The following is a 24759-nucleotide window of genomic DNA, read 5'->3' on the forward strand; positions in this document are numbered from 1 at the left end:
TGTATAGTTCCAAGTTCCCATTCATGCATTAGTGTGCATAGTTCCAAGTTCCTGATTAATGCATTAGTGTGTATAGTTCCAAGTTCCCATTCATGCATTAGTGTGTATAGTTCCAAGTTCCCATTCATGCATTAGTGTGCATAGTTCCAAGTTCCCGATTAATGCATTAGTGTGTATAGTTCCAAGTTCCAATTCATGCATTAGTGTGCATAGTTTCAAGTTCCCGATTAATGCATTAGTGTGTATAGTTCCAAGTTCCCATTCATGCATTAGTGTGTATAGTTCCAAGTTACTGATTCATGCACCCAAGCTTCGAGTAATTTGCTGCTAAAAAGGCTGGTGCCAGTTTGAATGCTCACCCCCATGTTTCACAAGAGTAAACGTACTTGTAGTAGGAGTGGAAAATGTTTTCGTTTAGTAGAAAAATAGTTAAGGCACTTGCATTATACTCATTAAACAGAGTCCTGTTCCTTCTTTTCCTCCTCACTGTCCTTACACTGTGGGAGTGAGTCAAGGAAACAGACCACAATTTTGCTAGTCCTTTCCAGGTAAAAGTAATTTAAGCCCTTCCCTTTGCCATGAGGAGATTGATACCGGACCCATTGCTGTCTACCATTCAGATGCAAAAAACCCATTGGTTGACTGTGCTGTGAAAGTCTTTTAGACTCTAAAGTCTCAGCATATTTTAGCAGACACATAATATAGGAGCCGACATGAACATTTTTATTAAATAAGATGAGACTGAATTCACGGTTAAAAATGCTGCTTAGATGAAAATACAGAGCGAAGAATTTTGCTTTGCCTTTACTTTGCCTCTCTGACTAACCATGCACTTAGGTTATTTAATCATCTTTTTCATCTACATTTTTAGATGTTGTCTATCGGATGACCTGATGACTCCACGTCAGTGGAACACCTGCTCTCCACTGCTAGACTCTAAAGAAATCAAGGGCATATTTATCAAGGGTTTGTGTCATGTTTGCACCACTCAACGTGGAGCATGCGCGACGCAAGCCCTAAAATGCGATGTATCAGGCCGCGCAAGGCCGCTTTGCGTGTCCCTGAGTGTGTTGATAAATCATGACTTACGTAACACAGCACCAATCGTTGCTTTGCTCTGCCTTAGGGCAGCATTCCATGGGCGTTGCATGGGTGTTCCCACGTGACTCCCATGACTTTGAACTGATTTCCAGATTTACAATTACTGGTAGACCCTGGGAATGTGCCAAAATGCTGCGTCTTCTCAGGGGAGGCATAACAAGGAGAAATATCTTTATTTCTCCTCATTACTTCCTCTTCCTATGTGCATTCTGCTGCACACATAGATAGAGAAATATGCATCAGAGGATTGTTTTTATGCAGGAAGGTGCCCCTTTCTGTACAAAAACAATCCTGCTTGTAACATAGGAATCCTTGCACCGTAGTACAAGGGTGCCTGCATTGGCGCTAGGCAGCCCACTGTGCGCCAGCACTTGGGACAGGACGTGAATGCAACATATTGGAATAAATACGGTGCATTCTCGCCCTTTCCCTGTAATGCAGCTCAGCAAAGTGACTTTCTGCTCTGTGTTACTTGTAAATAAATAGGCCCCTCAATGTATTGTGGGAATTGTAGTCCTGTTTCAATTCAATGTTGGGGTGGTGTGGTGAGCAAAATAACGATGGATTAAACCCAGATCTGTGACTGGGGGTGAATGTTTTGCCAATGTGCAACATTCCGTCCATCATCTTGTGTGTTTTGCTGTTCGCCCTATGTGGGAAGGGTATGCCCAGACGTGGGTCCCGTGCTCACTACGCCACTGGATTCAAGCTATCCTGGCTGAAGAGGGGTGACACCCCGAAACCGGTCCTAGGATGCTTGATTCCGGTTCAGGGAAGACATGGCTTGGCAGTTCGGGCTAGACTGTTCCCATGAGGCACAGGGTCAAGACTGATTTGCATATGGCCATGTCTGAACTAGGGTGGCGTGGTGAGCAAAATAACGATGGATTAAACCCAGATCTGTGACTGGGGGCGAATGTTTTGCCAATGTGCAATTTTCCGTCCATCATCTTGTGTGTTTTGCTGTTCGCCCTATGTGGGAAGGGTATGCCCAGACGTGGGTCCCGTGCTCACTATGCCACTGGAGTCAAGCTATCCTGGCTGAAGAGGGGTGAAACCCCGATACCGGTCCTAGGATGCTTGATTCCGGTCCAGGGAAGACATGGCTTGGCAGTTCAGGCTGGACTGTTCCCATGAGGCACAGGGTCAAGACTGATTTGCATATGTCCATGTCTGAACTGGGGTGGCGTGGTGAGCAAAATACCGATGGATTAAACCTAGATCTGTGACTGGGGGCGAATGTTTTGCCAATGTGCAACATTCCATCCATCATCTTGTGTGTTTTGCTCAATTCAATGCAACCAGTTGTACCGCCCCCACAAAACAATGATTTGTCAAAGGAAAGCTCTAGGCTGGCTGGAAGAGTTGTTTCCAAGCAACATAGTGCCACCTGTTAAACGCCAGGTTTGTAGAATATATTATAGCACGATTTAAATCTACATTGCATTCAGCTATTTCCGAGTGCTGGTGAATTTGAGGGATATACAGGCCTTGACACCGGACGTCCTTTTGCTAGTGGCCATCAGATATGGATTCCTTCCAATTGACACAGATGCAATAGCTGCTTCTACGCTGGTGTCAATTTCCTAGTGCTTTCTTTCTTTTCTGTACTGCTGAGGTGTGCCAGAATCTGGCCATGGCATCAATGGCGTGTACGAAATGTATTATTGCCAAAGATCTAGGTCTTAGAAATCCAGCTTCATTTCTATTTATTGTCACATCCTCGTGAATCCTGGGAGTTGTAGTCGTTTCACAACGAAAGACTAGATTTGACAGATACTATATATCACACTGGCCTGGCTGCTGAATATCAGCATTCAATCAAACACAAGGAGATGATGTACGGAGGCCTGAAACTTTTCAGACACTCACCCCCAGTCACAGATCTGGGTGGAATCCATCATCATTCTTTAGCTCACTTCAACACCTCAGTTCAGACCCAGCAATATGCAAATCAGTCTTGACCCTGTGCCTCATGGGAACAGTCCAGCCTGAACTGCAAAGCCAGATCTTCCCTGAACCGGAAACAAGCATCCTGGGACTGGTTTTTGGGTAACACCCTTCATCAGCCAACCTAGCCTGAATCCAGTGGCAAAGTGAGCAAGGGACCCACATCTGGGCATACCCTGTCAATTTAGAGCGAACAAAGCAAACACAAGAAAATGATGGACAGAGCGCTGAAACTTTTCAGACACTCACCCCCCCAGTCACACATCTGGGTTGAATCCATCATCATTCTTTAGCTCACTTTGTCATCTCAGTTCAGACCCAGCTATATGCAAATCAGTCTTGACCCTGTGCCTCATGGGAACAGTCCAGCCCGAACTGCCAAGCCAGGTCTTCCCTGAACCGGAAACAAGCATCCTGGGACTGGTTTCCGGGTAACACCCTTCATCAGCCAGGCTAGCTTGAATCCAGCATTTAATCAGCAGAATAATTCTTCGTCAGCGATACTTGCAACTTCGTGATTTACAGTTCGATTTGTAATATGCGGCTTGTAGTAATGGCTCGGCATCATTTCTGTGGTCTGTGAAAGTTATTACATTTGATTTTGGAGCTTCACATAAAAAGTAGTTTGTGGTCTGTGATGCCTTTTTGCAAATAAAATGTGTCTCCTAGCATCCAAGTGGTCCAGTGTTATGTTTGTTGAAAGCCAAGATTGTGCTGCTTTCAGGGAGTTGTAATTTCACTTTTTACGTTGAAAGTGTGAGCTAAAAAATACCAGCATGAAAAGTGCTACTGGTTAGAAAGTGGAGATGTCAAGTGTCACACATGATGTAGTTGCCAGTAGCTGTGTTCTTTTTTCAAACATGTGTAGCTCACTTGTATTGCACCGTTTTATTTTCAGGCCCGGAAACTTATCAGCGACTTTGCCATCATCCTGTCCATCCTCATCTTTTGTGGTTTGGATGCCCTTCTCGGCGTGGACACCCCAAAACTGATTGTGCCAAGTGAGTTCAAGGTATGTACAGAAGTTATAATAATCAGCTGCTTGCCTTAGTGTTAGTTTCACGCTTGTTGGCGGTGCTCCATAGATCAGCTGACTAATGGGACATGCAGAGAGGGGCTCCATGTGAGGTGTCACATGGTTAGTCAGTCAGAATCAGAATAAGAATTCTCTTTACTCGGCTGCAGACAACCATAAAAGCATGCAGGATATGTGCAAAATAGGAATGAAATACATACAAATTATTAAAACACGCAAATAAAATACATAAAATCATCAGGGTAGTCAGTCTTGGAGTTCTAGCTTCTGGAACCTGCAGTCTTTCTTTGTGTTCAGATTCACAAGATTACTGTCCATGAATTAGAGATGAAGTGCTGCTGTTATTCAATGTCAGTCATCACTGCCAACCTTATTTCCCTCTAGCATTTATTCCACGCAGAATTGAGCAAAGATCCTTTTTTTTGTTTAAATGTTACTTGCCCTCTAAATATTTTGTGAAAAATCTTTTTAAGTCAGAGACCTAAGGCTAGGCTCAGGCATTAGCTGTGTTGCGCAACTTTAAATCGCACTTCAATGCCAGTCCTTTCTTTTTGTTGCACTTTCACCCGGTGTGCCCAAAAAAGCTCAGTCGTGGGCCCTTTGTTATTGTTCTGTCCTAATATGGAAAAGATCTATTCAGCACAGGTAAAAACAAAACACTAGTGCGGTGTGATGACTTTTCACTGCTACTTCTTTCTTTAGGAAACCTGGTGTCACCGCCACTGGGTTGTGCTTGCCTCTCTAGAGTCCACCCCCCTTGCCTTCAATTGGTCTCTAGGATTTAAAGTAAGAGCAGCCCAGGCAGGTGCAAGTGTACCAGTCCATCTGTCAGACTGAGGTCCTTCTGGGCCCATGCCGTCTGGTTGCTCCCTTGCATCAGTGACCAGAGCAGATAGCAGCATGCTTTCCGTAGGATGACGTCACAGCCATGAGTGAGGGGGCGGCACGTAGTGAACGCCATATTGTACTTCAAAGTTGTGGAATTTACAGACCTGCCAACTCACATGGCGCCATCGTGTGTCTTTCTGCACAGTCTCCAAGTGAGGAGCCATATCACACAGTGTGCAAGGTGTCTGTCCACCCTGGCGGAGAGTAGGTTTGCTGCTCATTGGCTGGAGGCTCTGCCCAGCTTATGTCAATCGGGGTTTGCACAACCTTCCCAGGACTTCTACGGCATCCCCAGAAGGCTCCTATGTTTTTTGGGAGGAATGGGTCTCTAAGCTGTACCCACTCTCATTGCCCCCCACTCTTAACACTGTTGGCCAGTGCTGATGGGTCAAAAGCTCCTCACCCCACGCCAGACCCCGTTCCTTCAAGGCCCGCCCCTCCTTATGCAGCAAAACTAATGCCAAAGTTGGTAGGTCTGAAGTTGGGGGACATTACAGAGATAGGGGAAGAGGAGGGATAGCAGACTGGGTCAGAAACAGCTGGTGCTTCATTCATGATGTCTGTAGGGGTTGGACCCAAACATAACTGAAAACAGCTTTGTTGTGGACTGCAAGGCGTCCACAAATCTATAGCGTTTGAGAAAATATTACTTATTGATCTGTTTTAATAAGATAGCTTTTCTTTTGTCTCCTAAGCCAACAAGTCCTAACCGTGGGTGGTTTGTCCCACCCTTTGGAGGAAACCCGTGGTGGGTGTACCTTGCAGCAGCCATTCCAGCCTTGCTGGTGACCATTTTGATCTTCATGGACCAGCAGATCACCGGTGTCATTGTAAACAGGAAGGAACACAAGCTCAAGGTTAGTTGCACTCCCTTCTCCCATGATCCTCTGTTCTTAGTAGTACATGCCCGGGTACCAGTCAAAAACACATTGCACATTCTTTTATAACATAGAAACCGATTTTATTTCAATTTCCTATGGTTAAATTAAACAGAATGGACTCAAACAGAAGTCAAAGGAACTCGAATTGTACAACAGGAGGCATTGAACTGCATGTTATGTTACAACTAGCTGGCACTGAATCTGTTTATGTTATAATTTTTTGTAAAGTGCTCATACCCTCAGAGACAATGGCAGAGGTTTGGAGGAAATGACATTGGACAGTGAAAGTAATGAAAGAGGTGAAGCAGAGATAGATTTCTGGTTGTGGGATAAGAGTATATTGTGGAACAAAACAAAGGGTCCGTTCACTTTTCTTCCACTTCTGAGCAGTGGGTTTAACTCTTACCTGTGGAGCTATCTCAACCCGGTAAGCAGTTTTCATGCCATGTTCTTTGCACAGCTGGACATATTGCCACCTTCAATGCACCACTTAGATAAACAATGCAGACCACTCAGTCAGGGAATTGTCACAAGTTGAAAACATAAAGGAGCAGGAAAACAGAGAGCAAACCCCCTAAAGAAAAAAAAAGAACAAATAGGATATGGGCGGGGCACACCTGTAGCAAAAAAAAAGAGGCCCTGCCCCTATCTTTGTTTAAAAAGAAACAGGTGGACCAAGAAAGCCCCCACTCAAAAGTGGTGCGAAGGCAGTCACAATAAATCTTACATCACTCTATCAAATAAACATGAGAAGTGGTAGAGCAATAAGAACAATTCAGCATCCGCGCGAGCAGTAGGTGGAGGGTTGTTGCAAAAAAGAGTCAGACATACGTATCACCGCTGCATCACATGGCAAACACCGGTGTAGAGCGCATGTCAACATATGTCCTCAGGTGAAATACTCACAAATCTCTGAACCCTATAGGTATCTCCTATAATGGCAGCCAGCTGTAAGGAGAATTCTTCTTGTTAATTTGAAAGTGAAAGCATGGGTAGAAAGAGGTTCATTCACTGAGAACAACAGAAAACATTAGGGAGATCCTGCTGGTTACTAGGAAGAAAAGTGACGGCTTCCTTCATATATGTCTCAGCAGACCATTCATTTATCACCAACCTCAGATGGAAGAAGTTCTTAGACCCTAGACCACAGATCAGGAAATTGGACATTACATATGGCATGCTAGACCAGTGACTACGGTGATTCAGTTGGATGGGAAAGCGCCATAATTTACAGTCCTTGAGAAGCTGGAAGACGTAGCCTCCTTACACTCTGATATCATGGATGAGGCGCCCCCTAGACCCAATCTTCTTGTTACCCCTACTCAACAAATCTCCAGTAGACTCGTTAGGATGAGCTGATTAAGATTGCTGAAGAGCTCAACAACGGGGATAAATCCAGGGGCCATATTACACAGTGTCATTGTTTGTGCCCGGCGCATCTTTTAAAAGGTGTACCGGGCCGAAACATTGATAATGCACCCCATTATGGTGAATGTAATGCCGCCAGGGCAGCCGCGAACTTGCACTGCCCTCGGGGCAGCGTATTCATGTGAAAACACGGAGCGGATGCTTACAGCTACTCCATGTTTTCACAGTACAGGCGGCAACCCGCCTGCACTTTCAAAGGGGGTTAGAGATCCCCTTGCAGGCAGGTGCAGTCAGTGACCCACTTTATCCCCTTTAGAGGACTGTTCTCAGAGGGGGCGCACTCAGTGTGCCACCTAGAAGGTAGCGGAATATGAGTGAGCCCCCTGAGAGCTTCTTTGCCTCTGCGCCCGCATCTGTAACATGGTGCGGAGGCAAAGGAATCCCTTCATTTGCAAAGGGCACGCCCCATGCAAATGACGGAACACCCCCTGATGGTAGCGCTGGCGCTTTAAGTGTGCCAGTTCTATTGGTATTGGGGAAGGGGATGCACAAGTGTCTGCATCCCCTTCTGTAATACCAAAGTGCCCCGGGGAGCGCAAAGTGGCGCAAACGCCCGTTGCGCCCCATGCCACTTATTGTAATGCTGCCCCAGATCTCCTCTTACATATAGTGGCACTTCGGATAGTAAGGACTCGGAGACCTGTCTCTTTGCTCCCGCTGCTGCCTACCCTTCAGGATGCAACATCACATAAGACCATCAACTCTCCCATGCTGTTTATCTTCATTAAGTTCATTTCATGATTGTACTTTATTATGCGCTTAGTCAGATGTTGTTCCTGCAGATCTTATTGGAATTCCCCTGTACACCCCACACCCTTGTCACGCTATCCATTTGTTTGATTACCCTGGAGAGCGTAGCCACAATGATCATGCTTCTAAACCAGTATTGACCAGTGTACATAGGGGTCATTGAAGCCCATGAGTAGGTTTAGCCTACAGCTATGGGTTAGAAGCCTACATATTACAGGCACTTAGCTAATACCACCCCCCTAGGAGCCCAAAGTCCTCGAAGCGCACTCCTCTTGCCCAGAGCTCAATCTCCCACCTAGTACCATAGTAGGGACTCTTCTAGACAGGCCCTACTCTACTCCCAATCCCGCTCTCCCTCATGCCCCTCCTGCCCCCCTCGTTTCACTTCATTGCTTCCATACTGCGGCCATGGCATGACAGACATGGCACCCACCGAATATAGACACAGGGCTCTGACAATCCCTTCTTTCAAGGTTAATGGCTTTTTTTAAAGGCCATAGAGTCTACGCTGCCAGTGCAGTAAGCATACTGACATTGCACTCCTCCTGGAAACGTATCTGTCTGACTCTGAATCCCTGATACTGAAGAGATTATGGGTGGACTTGGTGATTAGTAGCTCAAATGCCATTAAAACACTCTGTGACATAACGGTGGAAGGATACAACTCTCCAGTCAAAACATAGGAAGGCTGAAAGACTCCTGGGCGGAACAACACGGGAATATAGGGGAAAACCATCAAATTAGGAGCTGGGACGTGAGATAGACAGTAAACCCTTCCTATCATGATAAACGGGCTCGCCGAAAGCCTACTCTGTGCATTGTATTTTTCACTCTAGGTCTTCGAGAGCAAACAGCTGAAGCTGTCAGTAGGCGAGACCTAAAAAAACAAAAGAAAGCTCTGATCAGGAACTCTGAGAAAAAGAAGAGGTGAAGGGATAAAATATACTGATGCTGTGGACTGCAGAGCAGAAACCTTTAAAGACAGACTCTTTGCTTATCCTTTGATTGTTCTCTCTGCCTGACCTCACACTATTATTATATCTTCAAATGGAACCAATCCAAGGATGTCTGCCCCCTCAGTGAGGGGTTAAGTACCACATGTTTCCCCACCTTTACACTAACAGTTGCAGAAGCAAACATTGCAGAACCCAATAAAAGAAGAGCTCCCACTCTGCAATGGTGCCCCCTGCTGGCTGGCAGCCCAGCCACTCCCCAAATTGCCCAGTGGGTTAGCCCGGTCCAACCTCCAGTTTCTTTTTGTCTTGTTCCATCTCCCCAATACTTTTATTACTGCCACTTCTTATTGTAAAGTAACATGAACACACGAAAATGATCACTATTATATTGTGAGTAGCAATGTTTTACCATTTGAAAAACTGTGTTAGTAATTGACAGCTGCAAATTTATAACTGTAGGTGTTGTCCATATATAATACCAGGATGTCAAATTCTACTTCAGAGACTATTGCAGACTGAGTGCTATGCAAATATTAATTACAGATAATAACAACAACATAATATTGCATTCTCTTGAGGACCATAACTGTTGTTCAAAGCCCTATTCCCTGAGCCGCAGGCTGGTAAGTATAAGAAGAGAGAGAATCTTTAACAAACAGTATAGCCAGAGGCAGAAGGGCTATATGCAACTAGAACATTCCCTCCACTTAGGGTAGAATATTCTAAAATGAACAGGGATAAGCAGAAAGAAAATCATTGGCATGTTAGAACAGAAGTTCCATACCAGCAATAATGAGTCCTGGGTCACTTCATTCTCCCGCAGTGGAGCTCTCAACATTGCAATGTTCTCATAAGGCTTGTGTTTAAAAGCTAAGTCACGTATGTAGAGATAGAAACTCCCAACTGCGTCGGCCATATTTGAACAGTGTGCTGCCCTTTTGGTAACATTCATCCGTTATTAAAATCTGAGGTTTGCTGCAGCAGGTGTCAGGTTCCTTCCTCTCTGTAGAGCAGGTGGTATAGGTTCCACCACTGCTCAGTGATCTGATGAACAGAGGTGACATTTCTTTACTTAGATTGCAGGCCTTTTGCGATGACCTGTAAGCAATGAAAGAATTCTCATTTGGCAGGGGAAATAGATACACCCCCCTGTCCACAACGTGGCTGAGAATGAGACTCAGTAGATTTTAAATTTCCACCCACCCAGGTTGGATGTCAGAGCTGCACACTGCCTTGGTTGTGAACATTCAGCCTGGTGGAACGCCTAGCTGGGGAGGAGGGTGGGTTGCAACTTGTACGGCAATGTGCAGCAGTGTGGTGCTGAGGGGCGGGGAGATGTAGAACAATTTGCCAACAAAGCAAAGACCAAAATCTCTGACATGGGATATTTTTTGGAGAACAAGCTATTGGAAGAGGTTTCCTGTTTCCTCGTCTTTGTTCCGAAAAAGTAATGGTTTCATTCATTGACGTCGCACAAATTGTCATTGGCTCCTATGGGAATATTTCCCACTTAAGTAATAGATATTACCTCAGTACTTTTTCTCCACATATATCAACCTGAATTACAATAGGGTCACTTGATTGAAAAAACATTTTATATAACTAAGACAATTACTAAGATGTAACTAAGATATTAATTGAAAAGGATCACATGATCCTTAAATATTTGATGTCATACTTTTACATTTTTGACTCTGGATCACACATGGTACATTCCCCAGTGGGAGATCTGCTTGTGGGTAAAAATACGTATTTGTTTAGACTTGGTCCTTTCTGCAAGGTCATCCCCAAACGTTTTGCCTCCACCCTCCTGTTTTCTGAACCCGTGTGTTTTGGCTCCTAGGGCTTTGCACACTTTTAAACTGCTAATCGGTACTAAAGTACTTGGTATTTCCTCTCCAAACATGGTGAAATTGGCTTGCAGCCAATTGGCACATTTAATTTACTTGTAAGTCCCTAGTAAAGTAGTACCATGGGTACCTAGGGCCTGTAAGTAAAATATTACTAGTGTGCTGCAGCACATATTGTGCCTCCAACTTATGTAGCGTTGTAAACATGTCTTGGACCTGCCATTGCAGCAGGTGTGGGCAGTTTAAATTGCCATTATGTCCGAGCAAAATGAACCTTGTACCAGGCCTAAATCTTCCTTTTAATAAATATTAGTAAGCATATCTCCGGTTCTACTTATTGGATATTTGTCATTTTGGGTCTCAAATAATTAATACATTTTACTCTGTTTTTCTAAATTGGTGTGGGAGTTTTCTGGTGTTGTGTTTCCACTTTATTATTGTTTGAAGTGCTGCATAAATACTTTACAGATTGCATCTAAGTTAAGCCTGACTGTTTTGTGCCAAGCTACCAGAGGGTTAAGCGCAACTTAATTTGGGGTTTGCTTGTGTTCCACCCTGGCAAGAATTGTGGTTGCTGCTAGAGTAGGGTTGCCCCCCCCCCACTCAACCAGTAACCCAGTTTCCTACAATCGGGTACTAGCTTTTATGTTATGTGTTAAAGAATGTTACATGTTAACTTTATGGTTCAATGCTGCAACTGCAGTTATTAAACTATGCCCTGCTTCTATACATTAGCTATTTTCCCGTAAATAGCTTTAAATATTATGTGGGTCACTACGTATAATAAATCTGGTATATCTTCCTGCTCTTTAATCACCATTATAGGGCAAAGTTATATTTCTGTAACTCCATGCACTGGTATTTTTAAGTCTGGCTAGTCAGAGAAGCTGTTGCAATACCTTATGTGCTCAACAGAAAAATAGTTTTAAAAGCTTTTCTGATCTAGGGGCAATGCTTCACCTAAATGTTGATTCCCCTCAGTACAGATTTTGATTGGACAGAACTAGAGTTATTCTGCTGGAAAGAGTTCTTCCTTTGAATGTTTTGTCTTGTGAGAATGCTCATGCTCAATACCTCAGGACTGGGTTGGCAATAGCGATAAGACAATGATCAATAACTTAGGCCCGATTTGTTTCTTATAAAAAGTTATGACAAAGGCAGTAGGCCTGACTTATTTATCGTGAAAAGCTTGTGTATTGAAGCTAATAGGCCTGTATAAGTACATTGGGTAAACATTGCTTATCACAAATCCTTTTCCCCGCAATCAATTACACAGCGGTCGTTGCAACGACCGCCTTGTAACAGCACATACCATTACTCCGCAAGTTGGAACAATGACTTCCGGAGGGGTCAGAAGGTGTTGGATTTAACATCCTACACCTTCCCTACTGTTGCACAAACTGGAGATGGAATAGTAAATTATACTATTCAAACATCCAGCACCCCCCCTAGGGCAAGTTATTGTTACAACTTGCGGAGTAATGGTATGCGTTGTTACAACGCGGTCGTTGTAACAACCGCGTTGTAATTGCCTGTGGGGAAAGAGAATGCATAGTAAGGTGGCATATTCAGTGCATTGTTATTGCTTTGTGCTAAAGCTGGCAGACAGGTATTTGCCACATGGAATCTCAAAGATTACTATAGTAGACCAGGGCTTTGGTAATTGTTACCTCTTGTGAAAAACCCTTAGAGTAGAGATTTGCACCCTGTTACTCCCAGGAGGGGTTGAATATGGTTAACCAACCATATTTTGTGTCCCTTTCTAATCTTCTAAGTGTATATGTATATCTGTATGAATGTATAAGGTATTTCTATAGCACAAACCTAGCAAAAAGGGGGGCAGAGTGCTGTACATGGTTATATACCTGAGGGTTGCCTTGTGGGAAAGCCTCTGCAGAACTGAGTAGGTCTGAGTTGTTTATATTACCAAACCAATGGTAGAGGGGAAACAACTGAGTGGTTCGTGAGAACTTTTATGTCAGATGCCATAGGTCTGGCTATATATTATGAAAAGGTGCAACAAAGGCATCAGGCCTTTGTGAGTTGATGTCAAAAGCATTTGGTAAAACGAATAAGCATTTAAGATGGATCGTCGTTCCACTTGTTAAAGGCTGTACACAGATATTTTGTTACATGGAATTGCCCAGATTACTGTAGTAGACAAGGGTTTTGGTGAAAAGTACCCTCTCTCACAAATACTTGAAGGTGAGGATTTGCAACGGTGTCATCTTTGTTAGGCCCTTTTCAGAGGGATTGCATATTGATTTGCAAATGTAATTTTGAATATATTTGTAATTGTATGATAATATTCTGGATATTTGCCAGTTTATGTGTAATGCAGGGCACCTCCGTTGGTTATGGAGAACAAGTCAATGATGAAGACTAGCGGCTTGATTGGTTCATTGTAAAAAGTTATGTCAGATGCCATAGATCTGCTCTGTTAATTATGAGATGTTCTGACTAGGCTTATAGGCCCCATATACGTATTGTCAAATGCATTTCATAAAGCCAATAAGCCTTTAAGGGTGAATTGCTATTCCACTGTGCTGCAGGCTGTATACTAGAATTTTCTTACATAGATTCTCCCAGATTAGCTTAGTGTTGATTACCCCTTCAGGTACATTGTGATGATATGCATGGTGAACATCCTTGTTGGATTTTCTTAAGAGGAGTTGTAGGTCATTTTGCCAACTGTAACATATGTATTTGCCAATTTGCTAACTGTTTTCCTAATGGCTTCCTTGTGATAACACTTATGCTCCATATAGGAAGCCAGAGTTGGTTGCGGCAAGGAGCCAATTTAAAAAGGGTAGGGCCTGATTGGTTCATTAAGAAGGGTTATGTTCGATTCTATAAATTCAATCTGTCTATTAGGAAATATTACAACAAGTGGAGTAGGTCTAGCTTATTTATTGTGAAAATCATATATTAAAACCAATTGACCTTTAATGCAGGATTGCTATTTCACTGTTTGAAAGTTTGGAGACAGGTAGTTTGTTACATGCAACTTCACAAATTACTGTTGTTGGCAAGGATTTTGATGTTGATTACTTCCTTAGATAGACCGTTGGAGTTGAAGATTTGCCATGTGATACAACCCTCTTAGGATGGCAGGTGTAGTTATTTCCAGGCCCTTGTAACAGAAAATACTCTACATACATATACATGCATATAGAGTGTTCGGTCAATCATCTTCTGTCTGTTCGAGTGTCGTTCACATTCTACTTCTTCCCATGAGGGCATAATGTATGGGGCTGTGGGTTACCTTGTTTCTGTCATTCTGCCGTGTAAGCATTGTTCCCTGTAGCATGCATGCTTGCGCGGGCGCGCAGACTGCATTTACTTAGCGTGCACATACTCTCACAAAGCGTGCACTTCACTGCTCCTTATGAGACGAAGGGACCATTCGTGAGCAGAGTGAAAAAACAGTCACTTTCTTGGAGCTGAAGTGCATTAGCAGCGAGTTTACAAGGCCGGGTGGAGCAGCAGCAGGAGTGTGAAAGGCAGAGGCTTCCTCTTGTCTGCACGTGTTTTGCCACAGATGACAAAACTCTGCTGCTTGCTCCATCAGTGTTGGGTTGGGGTCCTGCCAGGATTCAGCAGCTGCAGGATTCAGGAACGGGTGTATTGTTGGCAGTGACACTCAGAAATCGTAACATATGGAGTCTGTTGTAACACGCAGGGTAAAACTGGCCAAAGTTTGTGCTGTGTAAAATTGCACAAATTGAAATGAGGATTCTAGCTGCCACCAAAATCTATTCACATCGTTTAAGTAAGCACGAAGCATTAACCTTTGATGGCATAAATAAATACCAATCTAGTGGTTGAATTGTATAGCGTGAAACTAAAAAATCCCTCCTGGGCCAAATTCAGGGCGGGACTCAAGGCCGTGTTTGCAGCATAGCTGCAAAATCGGCCCTGTAACAAAATCGGCTGAAAACCGGCCCTGGCAGAGAGCTCGGCGGCACCCGAGCACTTTGCCAGGGCCGGTTGTGGTTCCCAGTCCGGCACTGGCCAAGTTGTGCGATCCTAGGCAAATACATTATTTTACTGAGCATCCTTTTTGTTCGTTATCACATAAGAGAGCATCTCAATGAACAGATGGGAAAAAACTTAAAATACCTGGTGCACATAGACTTGTCTGCAGCGCACAGAGATCTTACACTGCCGCACACAAGGAAACCAATTAGAGGTAACATTGCTTGTAAGTGATGACATTTTGCCTGATCACATGTACATTTGCCTGGAAATGAGTGAGCTTCTTGTTTGAACTGGTGGATCACTCATTTAGTTTTCCATTTCTTTCTCTTATCAGTCACCTTTGATTTCTTTCCTTACTCTTTTATGTCTTTTAGAGCTCCCAAGACAGTCCCAAAAACTGCTCACTTTACTTTCATTCTTTTAATTTAGCTTGCATGTGCTTGTTGAGTTTTTGTGCGTGTATGTTTGACTGTGCATGAGTAAGTGGGTAAATGCAAGGATGAGTCACTGGGTAGATGAATGAGTGTATGAGTGGAAGGCTGATGGACAGAGTACTTGTATGATGCCTTACTAAGTGCTATACTCATCAGTGGTGAAAGAGGCACTTTAATTTACCAACCCGATATATTGGCCTTGTCGATGCTTATTTATTACTGACAATCGTAGTTTTTCAATGTACTAAATCATACTGCACTTAATATATCAATATAGAAATCGATATCACTATTTAGGATGCTTGGCATGAAGCATCAGTTGTTCATTTTACTGTATTTTCACATCTTTACCACATAAACCTCCTACCTTTGGTATTTTAAGGTCAGGTCCTTTTCAGGTTCTTAATAAAATGTAACTTTGTTAAGAAAATAATTCAATTAAGCAAAGGCTTATTCAAACAGATTTAAAAATTGTAAATTTAATTCCTAACAAGTATAAGTAACCAATTACATTCAGAGATCTAATTGATGAAAATAATGAAATATTAATGCATTTAAAAGAAAAGAAAAATATTCTCCTCACCATATTTTGATGAATGTATATTTGTAAAAAGATACACGCAAAATTGATTTCTCAAATTTTGTAAGAGACTTCCCATACATAACTATAAAGGACAGTATTGGATTAATCAATGCGAAACATTCCCAACCTTTCTATCCACACTTACAGGAAAAATCCATATTTGTAACTGTTTACTGGTTGGCTGTATCGATTTGTAAATAAGACAGTACCATTGAGTTGAATCTAATTGCTGCATGTACCGAACTAATGTGTCCTTTTGACAACAATATAATCTTTAGATACCTGATTCTCTTTGAGCAGTGGACAGTTGAGTAAAAGAATTAGGTGGAGAATGTGGCATGCTTTTGGCAGAACACCTATGACTCACATTAAAGTCTCCAGATTTAGAGATTACCAGTCTGTAATGCAAACAATTTGTGGATCAAGAAGGCACATTTTCATTCCTGAAGCTTTGCTCACCTTTATGACTCCCCTTCGCTGTTTCTTGTTGGTCTTTATAGAAAGGCGCCGGCTATCACCTGGACCTCTTCTGGGTGGCGATTCTCATGGTGGTCTGCTCCTTCATGGGTCTGCCCTGGTATGTCGCTGCTACTGTGATCTCAATCGCACACATTGACAGCTTGAAGATGGAGACCGAGACCTCTGCACCTGGAGAGCAACCCAAGTTTCTGGGAGTGAGGTACGGTAAAGAAAAACAAAAAGAGTGAGCTTGTTGTTCTTCTGTAAATAAAGCAAAATACTGTTTTCTCAGTATTAAACTAGCTGATGAACCCGATGCATCCTTTCAAGATTCTCCCAAAATTCAGTGGCGGTTGGCATGTTCCGAGGGTGGTGGGGTGGGTTAGGGGGAGTTAAAAAAAAAATAAGAATACATTAAATAAAATAAAATGCTTATCTTCCTGTAACAAGACGAAGTTCTCCAACTTCTTCTCTCCTCGAGGCAGGCTCCCAGAGCCAATCCTGGCTCTGCTTTCGTGCTCATGAGAGCAGCGCCCTGATTGAAGGGAGTGGCCTCTGTCAGCGCTTCTGAGGGCACTGAATGCTTGCACTTACTCCCAACCCAGCTGTCTTAAGACATCTGGGTAAAAAGGTTTAAAGTGCGCATGTCTGGCTGGCCGTCACAAGACGGCTGGCCAAAGAAACATGGGCACTTTAAATAAGTGAAAAATGCAGCCCAATGGTAATGAATTAGCTTCATTACCATTTTATTTTTATTTTCTGGGGGCATTACAGTGGGGGGACACTCCTCCGCTTTAACGGAGAAGCTGCCCCTGCCAAAATTGTAAATATCATCCTATCCTCAGACACTCTCTTCTTCACTCCCTTTCGTTTATGTCATGCTATGGAGTGGTGGATCCTCAGAAACAGTTGTTCTTCGGTTTTTTGTTTCTGTTCATTTTCTTTACAATACCTGCAAATACCTAAAATGCAAGAAACCTCCGAAACAATTGAAATTACATGTGTGAAATCTTGGTCAGAGTGTCCCATGGCAGTCAGAGGGTACAGGACCGCCGAGCTTTTTGCCCGGGCCGGTTTTCGGCCGATTTTGTTACAGGGCCGATTTTGCAAAAAAAAGTCCCTGTAACGAAAACGGCCCCCAGGGGCCCAAAACCGGCCCCCACCCGTGCGGCGCACCGGGGATTGCCCGGTGCCCGCTACGGCCAGTCCGACCCTGTCCCTAGTGAATGCACAGATTCTCAGCTGCACAGACAACAGCACATTTGCTGTATTAGGGTGCAGAGTGCTGTGAATTGGTCTGCAGTGGGTGCACCCAGGCCAGTAACAGCAATCAGGGGCGGTGCTTTTTATTACTAATACAGACCCCTGTGTTCTGGGACGCCTGGACTGTTCCAACAACAGAACCTGTTTCCCAGCCTTAACCATTCTCTGATTTTTTAGTGGAACTGTGTTAAGAATCCTAAACTTATATAAACTATAAAATGAACTAAAATTGCCTGATGGTTAAATATAATATGGAAGTGTCTAATTCACAAAAAGGTTTGTAGACCAAATAAACGTGATATGGAAAAGCTTGAATTTGCGGTAGGAATTTGCAAGCCTGCTCACACACCCCGCAAGCAGAACATTTTGCAGGTGAAGAGAAAAAGCAAAAAAATAGATGTGCTGCACACATATGTGAAACACTCCCGCCTACTGATTGTATGCCCTGCAAGCACTCTTTAGAATTATGCGAGTATGGATAAAAGGAAGACCAATGGACAGTGTTTCTATTTCAGTCTACCACCAGCACTATAGTGAGTGTTCTGCTCCTCTGTGTTTAGTTAAAAAACACACAAGGTCAGAGGCCTGACATGTTGCTTCACAGCCCAGCACCAGCACAGCAGAATGTCGGGGTTGTCGAGTACCAATGCTGTCTAGTCTTGATTCTACCACGTGCCTCTTTTTCGCCTATTCTACACTAACTGCCCCTTTGTCCCACTCTTGTGGGTTCTCATTCACCCCTGCTTTCTCAATTTGGCAATGAATTCCCTTCCTTTTCCTCCTCTTGTTTACCCCCTTTTTTCCCTTTCTCCCGCCCACTCTGAGTCAATATCTGATAATCAAAAATAATGTCTTATGCCCCCCCCCCCCACACTTGCACCCACCGGCACAAATTAAGCACTGTTGTTTTCGCTAGTGGTCACATCCGACAAAGTGAGATCAGTTTCAAGGTGAGTACAGTTGAAATCCCAGTTTGTTCATGGTTCACTCACTTCCTCTTGGATTTGAGGTAGAATGTGATTCAAGATATCTGTGGACTTTTTAGCATAGATGATAACAGTGTGATTTCTTTTCAGGGAACAAAGAGTGACGGGGGTCGTGGTCTTCCTCCTTACCGGTGTGTCTGTCTTTATGGCTCCTATACTGAAGGTAAATGTTGAAGGTAGTTCAACCATTGTTCAAGAGCCAGTATTGTTTGCATACAGTATTCATATTTGCAGTGGGTGTGTCCCTGTTCAGACATACCTTTCACAAATGAATATCTCTACAACATCCACTATTTTAACATACTGAAGAGATAGGTATGAATGGTTTATCAGTTACTAGATCAATTACTACATGTATTTCCACATATATAGAAGGCTCCCTGTTTTCCATTTTTACAGATAAATGCAGACAGAAAACTGTCTGTTTCCCTGTCTGTTTATACTCTCAACTGTGGGGGAAAAATAGAAAATATTTTTTCTTTGGGCTTATTCTCAATGCTACCAGTCCGATTACTATGCACACTGACACACAAAAAAAGGGGCCGGGTGTACTAAGAATTTTAACTGTACAAATGCTCCAATTTTACATATACAGCCAATAAAATACTTTTTCTTATGTACCAATCCCTTTTAGGAGCCAGAAAAGTTTTTTTCAAATTCCAAAAATAGGATTGCGAATGAATACAAATGTGTTATCTGGAGAGGGCGTGATATAAAATACTGATAAATTAGATACAAACTTGATTTTTGGAAGGGACGCCTCCCTTCCAAAAATCAAGTTGGTATCTAATTTATTAGTATTTTCCGTCTGAAATCCGGCCCCTTAACATTGATATTTTACAAACACCTCACAGGAGATAATAATTCATTCGCAAAAGTGAAGGGGTTTCCTTGGAATCCCTTACCCTTTTTTAATATACTTTTTTTTAAAGAGTAGGCAGTAGGCCACTGCCAACTTTAAAACAAACACAAAAAAAGTAAACTTTTCTTTTAAATGCAGTCCCATTTTCTTTAAGGAAAACAGACTACATTCAGAAAAAAAAGTTTGTTTTATTAAAATATTGGTGGCCTGCTGATCCGAGAAGACCACCTTCCCTGTGATGGCCTCCAGTTGTAGTAAATACCAACCGGAAACTAAGGGGAAAGATTACCACAAATCTGATACAACTCAATGAGACAATAAATTATCACTGAGTATGAATTCTTTAATCCAAATAATTTAATGTATTGTAAAATGCCAATACTTCTGTATTTATTTCAACAACATTAATTCATATATACAGGTAAGGGTTAAAAGGTCAGGTGATATTTGCACTGTCAAGCCAGACCTAAAATTCTGTGTAGGTTAATGACTGACCTCCTCCCATCTGTGCTGCTACCAGATATAAACTACATAAATCATCTAGTTATCTAACACAATGTAATAGCATTCAAATAGAAATTTTTTTAAAATAAATTAATAAATAAATGTCACCTGTGTGTCTCTGGAAGTCCAAGCTTAGGCAGTTGGATGCATAAACAAAATTGTCATAGCTGTGTGGAGGGCAAGCACTTTTTTTGTGGAAGCACACAACTTCTGCCCCATCAAAACGTACCCCTGGCTCCAAAATTGTGGGTGGAGCCAAAGCCTCTCTCCAGAGACGCTCACATAATTGTCTGATGGGGGGCTGCGCTGTCAAGCCAGACCATAAACAAGTATTGGAAATGCCAATAGATTTAGCTTTAAATTAATGTTTTGTCGTATAACTTGACTCATTGCAAGTTAATAGCATATGTATGTGTGCAGAAGCAAACAACTTTAGAATGATATTGGTGTACGTTAAAAGGTCAGGTGACAGTTGCACTGTCAAACCAGACCAAAAATATATGTAGGTTAATGACTCGCCTCCTCCCAGCTGTGCTTCTGCCAAAGAAAGGCAAACACCATTAATTATCTAGTTACCTAACATACTTTTCCAGAATTGCAATGTCATGTGTGTGCCCCTGAAATTCAAGCTCATGCAGCTGAATAAAACAAGTAATCACAGCTGGTGGAGTACACGAACATTTTTCGTGGAAGCACCGCCAAAACGTACTCCTGGCTCACAACATGTAGGCGGAGCCAAAGCCGCTCTCTAGAGATGCTCACATAATTATCTGGGGACATCTGTGCTGTGTCAAGCCAGACCATAAAAAGATGCATTGAGATGTACGTTTAAGGGACAGCATTTGATTGCCACCCTGTGGTAGCCTGCTATTACTGCACCTAACTGTGATTGTATTGCACTGCTGTTATGTATTCTGCGCAGTGAAGCCCAGAAGACGTTTAAGCAAACCCTTAAAATCGACAGAGCTCAAGCAACACATTATATAGCATGGAAAAACCGTGCGACGAAAGCGCGGACCACTGCTCGCAAAATAAAATTACAGCTCGCCTTCTTTACTATTTCCATGTGTATGTTTTAGTAAAGTGGTGTACACGTTGGAAAATGCAAAACTTACTGGTCACTGATTAAAACCAGTGAAGTGGTAAATAGCTGTCAAGCTTTGCTTTGTAAATCACACGCGCCGCTTGCATGATCATGTTACCAGCAGTGTCGTGTCCGTGCATTGAGCCTTCACGGTTGATTCAACCAAGGCATAGAAAGGCGGCGTCTCTGTTTCAAGGTCACATATAGTGTAATGTTGTACTTTTCAGCCTATTAGACGTGTTTGCATTTAATTGGAGGGTCGAGACTTCTCAGAAACAAGCAGGTACTCCGGAACTGAGTACCTGCACTTCTATTTTTCCATTTTAAGCACTGACCCTCCTCCTTCTTTTGCACATCTGTGCCACTGCACACAGTATTAAAGCAAGCATAGATCATGTATGGGTGTGCATCAAAAGGAACTGGCAAGCCCCAAATGTGTGTCCTCTCCTCCAGTGAGTGGTAGTACAAGCTATCAGGGGCGAACTAGGAAGCAAAAGCAGACCTGGCAAAACTTTTCACACCAGTCCCACTCCCTTTCCCTCTTACACTCTATCTCTTTTATTCTGTTATCTTTCCCTTACCTCTGTCTTTCTTCCCTCCCTCCCTTCCTCTCTCTGCTGTCTCTGCTTATGCCCCTTCTGTGCTTGCTGAAAAGAACCCCTTGGAGCTGGAGAAAATGAAAGAGTCACCAGCAGCAACCGCGTGCCTTCAAAATCCGGCCTCCAGCTACTGTAGCCCTCCACCCCCTTCAGCTTGGGGAAATACCCAATGAGATATATGGCAAATCTGGCCCCAACCCTTAATTTCCTGTGCTCTAGAAGAGTGCCAGTGTGCTTTGAGATCAAAGTATTCAGACAAGATTTCAAATGATCACCAAGTAAGACAGGGGTTGAGATAGTAAAACATCAGAAAGGAGCCTCACCTCATTCTGATCTGACTCTGCCCCCTCCTACCTGGACCACACTACACAAAAAGAGCATTAGATTGGATGCTAGGCGGTGCACAACACGTCATAAAATATGAAATGCATTTAATAGGTTTCAGGTATGTATGTCTGTTGAGAACGTTCAGTTTAATAATCGAGTCTCTCCATTCTGTTCCCCATTTCAGTTCATTCCAATGCCGGTGCTCTACGGGGTCTTCCTGTACATGGGGGTCGCGTCTCTGAATGGAGTCCAGGTGAGTTGCATTGGTGACGCGGCGCCTTGTTTCCAACGTACAGGTCCTCACAGGTGTCCTCAGGGCGAACCTACATAATCATTAACCATTGCTCCTTTCTTCCTTCCTTGTTCACATCCTTTCCCGTTCCTGCCACCCCTCCCCCACAGATATCGTTTTGTGGCACTACACACCTGATTTCCCTATTATTGATTGCTGGCACGGTTGGCGGGTGTTTACAAACAGTATCACACCTACGTTATCTTCTACTTGGGGTTAGAAGTCATTCGACACGAAGGCAGGCACATAGAAGGCTGTGAAGCCGCGGCGGAAGCAAACACTGCAAATTGCTCAAGTATGTTCTTGCAAGTTGGACTCTCCCACCCGAGTCACGCGCTGACTGCTGATTATCAAAATGGCGGACTCTCCCATTTGAAATCAAGCGGTGACGTTGCGGTTTATGAAAACAACATGCACTGACGTAGGCCGCACTTTGGCTTCTTTCCTGGAATTCGAGGCCTCGAGGTCACTGAAGGCCGTGTGAAGGAACGGAACGGGCATAAAGGTGAATGGTTTATTCCTGGCACTTTCCTTTATTGGGTACAACCATGTATCCTTGGATGTTGTTCTGACAGAAAGATAGACAAGTCCCTTTTCCATTGCAATTGGAGAAGCCAGGAAGCCTCTTGTTCACCACGGGTTGCTTTTACGAGTCCCGTTGTAACCTTCTTGATTCAAAACACGATTACAAATTATGCAGGAAGGGACAGAGCTCAGGTAATTTCCCTCTTTTGCATTTTACCTCGAAAAATCCTAGTGAAATGCAAAGAAAGTAAACAGCTTGGAAAAAAGCAAAATACTGGGGAATCTGTGCTCAAAAGCTCAGAATGATTCAGTAAACCCGCACCAGGTAAATACCACACGCCGCGATATCAGGTTCTATTGGATGAGGAATTTCCAAACACAAAAAGGCTGCTGTTAGAATCAGCCCTGTACTCTCGCTGCAAAATTCCGCGTTTTGATTCGAATAACTGAAAGCAAAAGTATGCAGCATTGATGCACGAGGGCCAGAAACCCTTCCACAACGCGAGAACCTCTTTCTGGGTAAATATTTCCCACCTAGTTTCAGTGGCGTGATTCTCAAAGACATTTGTGAATCTGCACCTGCAGGCCAGCTCCTTCACTTAGGTGCAGATTCATAAATGATGGGAATTTGCAACGTTTCCAAGAGCATGCTTGAAGCCTGCAGTAGTCACAGGTTTTAGGTTTCCAGGGGTGCCCCTAATAAAGGTTTGTGAAATCCGAATTAGGACCAGGCAGAGGCATTTCTGTTTGCATAATTGTATATGGTGAACTTGCAATACATATATGCAGTTGCACTTTATTTTTTCCTGGGGCGAAACCTTTTCCCATAGAAACCCACCAATTTTAAGGGAGTTCTGTTTCCATTCTTGCACTACAATGGGATTTACTCGTTTCCTTGATAGGATTAAATCTCCAATCATTTCCAGGGTGGAATTGGTCAAAAAGAAGTTTGTAAAGGCCACAAGTTCTCAAGTTTTTGGCAATTGCTGAAAAAGTCACTGGCATGCCAACAGGGCATCCCGACCGGCCGGATGGGTGTGGGACGGTTTTCTGGCCATAGGGGCAGGTCTTGTCTCTGGGGGCAGTTTTCCGGCAGTGCTGCACTATCGGCTCCCAGTAACAAAAGCAGTAGCGATGCTTCTTGTTAGCCCCCACGCCCACAGGGCCGGTCGAGCAGCAATCTTCCAGGGCTGGTTGTTGTTCCCAGTCCAGCCCTGCATGCCAACCTTGAAACACTCACCCACCACCTCTCGAGTGGTCGTAAAATATTACACCATCGTCAGATAATATTTTGCCTGAGTAGATGAATATTGTGCCTGGGTATATGCATTTATAATATTGTGCCTGAGTAAATGAATTTACAAGTGCAAGTTCACCTTTTGCGAATGCTTACAATCGTAAATCAAAGCAGTTGAATGTGCAAGCTGCACTTACGCACTTAAATAGTTTTGTGAATTTGGCCCATTGATTGTACATGTGATGATAAGAATATCTGGCAATGATCCAGCCCTGTGAGGAGCTTTCAATGCTTTTATCAAATATGAAGCAGACTGTGAGCCTTCAGAACATGATGGAAATTGAGTAGCAGCCAGATAGGGTTCCTCAGGAGACCTGCAGCTGACTGTGTTCTCTGACTTTAATTGCTGCTGCCAGGCTAATTTCCTTCTGTGAAGTTTGATGATAAGTTCTAAATGCAGAACTTTAATTTTGGGTAGGGGTGGGAGTAACTGGCGTAATTATCTCTAGCAGAATTATTCATAATTACTGCTAAATTAATTTTTATTGTGTATAATTGTGCGAGACCCATAATCCAGCCTTTAGCGTTATTTTGTTAGGGCAAAATGCACCTTTGCGTACAAAATGGGCCCAAGGATGCATTTTACACTAAGAAAATGGCACTAACTGCACAGGACACGAACAGCATCAGCCAGCAGCTGCTCACTCTCTTTTAGTTTGTTGGTCCTGTGCTCCTGCTGTAGGATTTTCTCCCAAAATTACTCTTAATCACTCAAACTGGCAT

At 43.3% G+C, this 24759-nt stretch overlaps 1 protein-coding gene across 8 annotated transcripts in view; it reads left to right on the forward strand.

Moving 5' to 3' along the window:
• The window catches only part of SLC4A4 (solute carrier family 4 member 4), a 739594-nt gene that overhangs the window by 685230 nt on the left and 29605 nt on the right, over nucleotides 1-24759 (forward strand). For all 8 annotated transcript variants that reach the window (XM_085641000.1, XM_085640999.1, XM_085641004.1 and 5 more), the window contains exons 17-21: nucleotides 3950-4063; nucleotides 5671-5832; nucleotides 16339-16517; nucleotides 18637-18709; nucleotides 22107-22175. In XM_085641000.1, the coding sequence (XP_085497126.1) occupies nucleotides 3950-4063; nucleotides 5671-5832; nucleotides 16339-16517; nucleotides 18637-18709; nucleotides 22107-22175 (597 nt within the window). The remainder of the gene's footprint in view (nucleotides 1-3949; nucleotides 4064-5670; nucleotides 5833-16338; nucleotides 16518-18636; nucleotides 18710-22106; nucleotides 22176-24759) is intronic.

Source organism: Triturus cristatus, chromosome 2_2, assembly GCF_964204655.1.
Source record: "Triturus cristatus chromosome 2_2, aTriCri1.1, whole genome shotgun sequence".
Lineage (NCBI taxonomy): Eukaryota > Metazoa > Chordata > Amphibia > Caudata > Salamandridae > Triturus > Triturus cristatus.